This window comes from Macadamia integrifolia, chromosome 7 (genome assembly GCF_013358625.1).
Source record: "Macadamia integrifolia cultivar HAES 741 chromosome 7, SCU_Mint_v3, whole genome shotgun sequence".
Taxonomy (NCBI): domain Eukaryota; kingdom Viridiplantae; phylum Streptophyta; class Magnoliopsida; order Proteales; family Proteaceae; genus Macadamia; species Macadamia integrifolia.
In genome coordinates, this window is record NC_056563.1 from 13540636 (window position 1) to 13545602 (window position 4967).

The window sequence follows — 4967 nt, forward strand, 5'->3', positions numbered from 1 at the left end:
AAATTACTGATCGAACCAACTCCACCCTACCAGCCATCGAGAGGAGCTTTCCTTTCCAGGCAGCCAATCTACATTTAATCTTATCCATCAAAGGTAAAAGATGATTTTTCTTCACTCTTCCCTTGAAGATTTCCACACCCAAATACCTTGTAGGGAATTTTGAGGCCTGAATTCCCAATAAATTACTGATGAATTGTTTCCTGTGGGGGGAAACCTTCCCAAAGAAAGCTTTGCTCTTGTCGAGATTAATTTGTTGTCCAGAGAAATCCTGATACTTTGATAAAAATAAATGCAAATTTTTAACATATTTCGCCGACGCATTCATGAAGATGAAAATATCATCCGCGAATAATAGGTGAGTTGGAGTGCAGGTACCTCTTGGACCTAGCAGCGACTTGATTAATCCTTCCAAGGCCAATTTATTTAATCCTCTACAGAGCACTTCCTCAGCTAAAATAAACAAAATGGGAGATAACGGATCGCCTTAACGAAGACCACGACCCACACCAAAAAACCCCTCTGGACCTCCATTTATTAGAACCGAAATCCTTGAGGATGAAAGAATTTCTTGAATCCAAGAAATCCATTTCCTAGGAAAACCAAACTTCCTAAGGACAGCAAATAAAAATTCCCAGGATAGAGAATCGTAGGCTTTTTGTACATCAACCTTGAGCCCCATCCCACCTCCCCTAACTGTGGAATGCATCAGATTTTCCAATTCTGAAGCAAGGCTAATGTTTTCTAATATTATCTTCCCCTTTTGGAATGTCCCTTGTTCTCCGAAATCAACTTTGGCAGTAAAATTGCAACTCTACTTGCCACAATTTTTGATAATACCTTGCAAAAATAATTTCCCATGCAAATTGGCCTATACTTGTCGAGAGAAGTAGCCCCCACCACCTTAGGGATAAGAGTGAGAAAAAAATTATTCACACCCTTTGGAAGGATTCCCCATCTGAAGAAGTGCAAAACAGCCCTGCAAAAATCATCCTCAACAATACTCCATACCCGCCTAAAAAATTTCCCTGAGAAGCCGTCAGGTCCAGGGGAACTATCTGGGTCTAATTCCCAAACATCTTTTTTTATTTCCTCTAAAGATGGTTCAGCCTCCAAATAAAGAGCATCATCGTCCGAAATAATGCATGGAATGCAATCCAGCAGCTCAGGGTGAGGAGAAGTAACAGATAATCTGTGGAATTCCTCATAATAATTGACAATATATGAAGATAATTATTGCTGGTCATTCATCCACTCCCCATCAGCATTCTGCAAAGTACGGATTTGATTTCGAGCCCGTCGCATTTTCACTGATAGATGAAAGAACTTTGAATTTTTGTCCCCATCTTTCATCCACCTCAGCTTAGCTTTTTGAGCCCATAGATTATCCTGCAGCTGGGTAGCTTTCAACAGCGCTGTTTTGGCATCAGCCTCGCGACCAAAAAGGTCATCTGATATCCCTGCAGCCTCAATTTCTTGATGAACAGAATTTAGGTGATCAGAAGCTTTTTTGACTTCATTATCAATATTGGGAAAATTTTTTCTTCCCCAAGGCTTGATAAACAGCTTAACACACTTCAGTTTCTGAGAAAGAATAAAAATTGGATTTCCAGATATTTCCTGGTTCCACACATCTTGAATTACATTATCAAAAAGATCATGCTCCATCCAAAAATTATTAAATCTAAAAGGAATGTTACCTGGTCGGGCGATCGAATCTGACACAACTAAAATGGGAGCATGATCAGAGGATGACCTTAACAGGACCCTTTGAAGAGTACTTTTAAACATATCCAACCATTTACTGTTGCAGAAACTTCGGTCGAGGACCGTAGCTACATTACCTCGCCGGCGATTGTTAGTCCAGGTAAACATCTTACCTTGCGAGGGTACTTGTATCAAAAGACAAGTATCCACCATAGATTGGAAATCAGCTGCTGATTTTGCATTAAATCTCCCTGGACCCCTTTTCTCATTGGAAAGAAGGGTAGCATTGAAATCACCTATCACCGACCAGGGTAGATTTGGATTCACCACCAAACCTAGCTCCGACCAAAGCTCTCTCCGTTTGACCATAAAACAATTAGCGTGAACAAAAGTTAGGCCTACACAGTTCCCTAACCAATCCACAGTAATTGATAATTGCTGATCAGACACCGCAATGATCGAGGGGCGAGGAATTCCTTGTTTCCATATTACCCATATATTAGGGACCTTGTCCATGCGGAAATTGTGAATGAAATCAGACTCAAACCCCAATTTTTTAAAGAACAAAAAAGGGAATTTGCTTTCACTAATCATTGGCTCTGCTACGCAAACAACGTCAGGAGAATGATCTCGAATAAAATATGATAAGGCTCTTAAACCAGCAGCCTTCTTCACGCCTCTGATATTCCAAAAGAGGACTTTCATTGGAAAATTATGAATTAATTGGTGTTGCCAGACTTACTAGTCTGGCCTGCTTTCTTCTTTTTTTTTTTACCTTCTTTTGAAGAAACAACCATTCCCTTTTCTCGAGCATAAAGGGCATTATCTATCTTCTCCATCTCCTGATAATTTGAAGCCGTTCTACCATCCCTTCTGGAAGAGCTGAGGAAGCTACCATGCGGCAAGACCCCATTCTCTGGCGAGGAACGAGTTGAAGGAACGTTTCTAACTCCCCTCAGCAAAGACAATGTTCCACGACCTTTGGAAGTGCTACCCGTTCTTGTTGGCCTTGGTGGAAGTTCCCTAACAGCAGGGGCGTCCTCCTCCCTCTCATTTTCCACCGAGTTCTCTGTAGAATCAGATGAACTCTCATGACCCGACGGGTCTGCACTATCCACTGCCTCAGAGTCCGACCCGGATCCAGCCACATTGATATTCAAATTTGAATTAGAGGGGCGGACAGAGATATCTCCACGATTTAGTGAGTTGGAGTTACCTAAAAAAGCAGGATTGGTTGCCAAAGTGTCCAAGACAATCAGAATATCTCCCTCCTTCTCAGCATTCTGATTGGCTGAAACACAAATAGAAGGAGATTGTTCCTCAATGGACGTTTTTTCATTGATTGCATTCAAATCGTGGCCCTCCTTCCCAGCTGCATGATTGGCAGGTGAAGCTGCTATTATGGAAAGAGGATCATGAGGAACGGTTTCCACAATGGGCGTTCTACCCGAGTGAGACGCAACTCGGACCGAGTCCACTCTATCTTCAACGTAGACTGCACCTGGTACAGAGGCCGACCTGTCCATAGCAGCTTGTTTTTCATCTTCAAGCCTCTTAGATCTACATTCTCCCACCTTATGTCCCAACCTCTTACAGAAGCCACATCGACTAATGTCATCTTCATACTGGACTCGTTGTCTGAATCCAAAAACTCTCGTTGTATCGGGTTCGAGACGTTCAACTTGAACCTCCTCTATGCGAGATGCAGTTTCAGTAGTATCGATTTCAACCAGTACTCTAGCATAGTGACCCATTAATCCCTACTTGGTATAGCGATCCAGAGCAACAGGTCTCCCCACAGCTTTTGCAATGGATAGAAGAACATTCTCATGCCAATATTCTAAGGGGAGATCGGGAAATCGTATCCAGATTAGCTTGGACCAGGTCTGCTTAACATGGATGTTGAAGTCCGGTTTCCAGTGTTGGAAACGAATGAGTTGCGATACTATTTTCATAGGGCTTCTTCTCCATACTGCCGCCTTATCCCTTTCACATTGAAATTGAAAGATAACAAAACCATGGTTTCCTGGTGCGCAGGACCTCTATCCAGATCCTCACGAGCCCCACCATCATCATCTGCTTCTTCGCCATTCCTCCTATTCTCTGGCAGTCCATCCATCCCTCCTACAAAATCCCTATTCGTTTAAGCACAAATAACATAAACCTCTCTATTGTTGATATATAAGATAAAGGTCATTACAAATCAATTACCTTTTAAAGGTTGATCTTCCATTGATGCTCATGTAGCTTGGTACTTCTCTTCAAGTTCCTTTGTATGATTTCTCCAAGTTAGAGTCATGGTGTACTTAGATCCTCCAAACTTGACTCCCATTGTCTTTGAATAATATCGTCAAAAGGGTATCCCAATAAGTGCTCAAAAATGTTCTAAAACTCTCTTAAGCTTCCCCTATTTATAGGAGAACAACACAACCCTAACCGATTCCATCCACCTGATCTGCTATAGATTGGCCAATATGTCCAATTCGATACTGATCATTGAAACCATGGTCTCTAAGTCCCACCAGGCTACCTAATTCTGTGATGATTGTAATTGCCACTGACTGAGTGGTAGCAACAATAGTGGGGTTGCAAACTTAGCTACACTGGTGAAATAAATCTCCCTCATCGTTAATTATGTGAGGCCCCGGCCCAATTAACTTGATACCCACCCATTCCGAAACTCATGGATGAATTTTTGTTGCAAAGGATATTTAAAAGGATGGAAAGTGGGAAAAAAAAAATATCATGAAATGATGATTATAAAAGTTTTATTTTTAAGTATAAAAATTTCACCTTGCTTCCCTTAAATAACCTTTGCAATTAAACATAGCCTTTGGTATAATGACATGGGAAATGTCTAAGGGATCGAGTTTAAAAATAAATAAATAATTAAAAAATATCTTAGGGATGGTAGGATTAGCCAAGTAGAGGATCCCAAATTTGATTTAGTGTAATGGGATATTTAAAGGGATGAAAGGTGAAATTTTTGTACATAAAAAGGAAAAAACTAACAAAAGGATATTCTATCGATTGCAACCTTTTTTTTTTTCTTTTTTTTTTTTTTTTTTGGGGGTGGTGGGGGTGGTGGTGGGGGAGGTTTGGAGGGGTTGGATAATTTGGTATTGGTTGATAGAGAAACTTGGGGTCGTCATGGCAGTGTTAAATGAATGGATAATAAATTAGCTCTGAATAGAAAGTATGATAATCAACTATGAATTTGATGACAATGTCATAAGTAAAGAAAGAATTAAATATTCTTTGAA

At 40.7% G+C, this 4967-nt stretch overlaps 1 protein-coding gene across 1 annotated transcript; it reads right to left on the minus strand.

The window, feature by feature from the left end:
• Positions 1-1230: 1230 nt before the first annotated feature.
• Positions 1231-3458, minus strand: LOC122084758. The gene is made up of 2 exons (XM_042653195.1): positions 2480-3458; positions 1231-2402 (listed from the first exon to the last, which is right to left on the minus strand). The coding sequence occupies exons 1-2, from the start codon at positions 3456-3458 to the stop codon at positions 1231-1233; spliced, it is 2151 nt and encodes a 716-aa protein (XP_042509129.1).
• Between the last annotated feature and the right edge of the window lie 1509 nt (positions 3459-4967).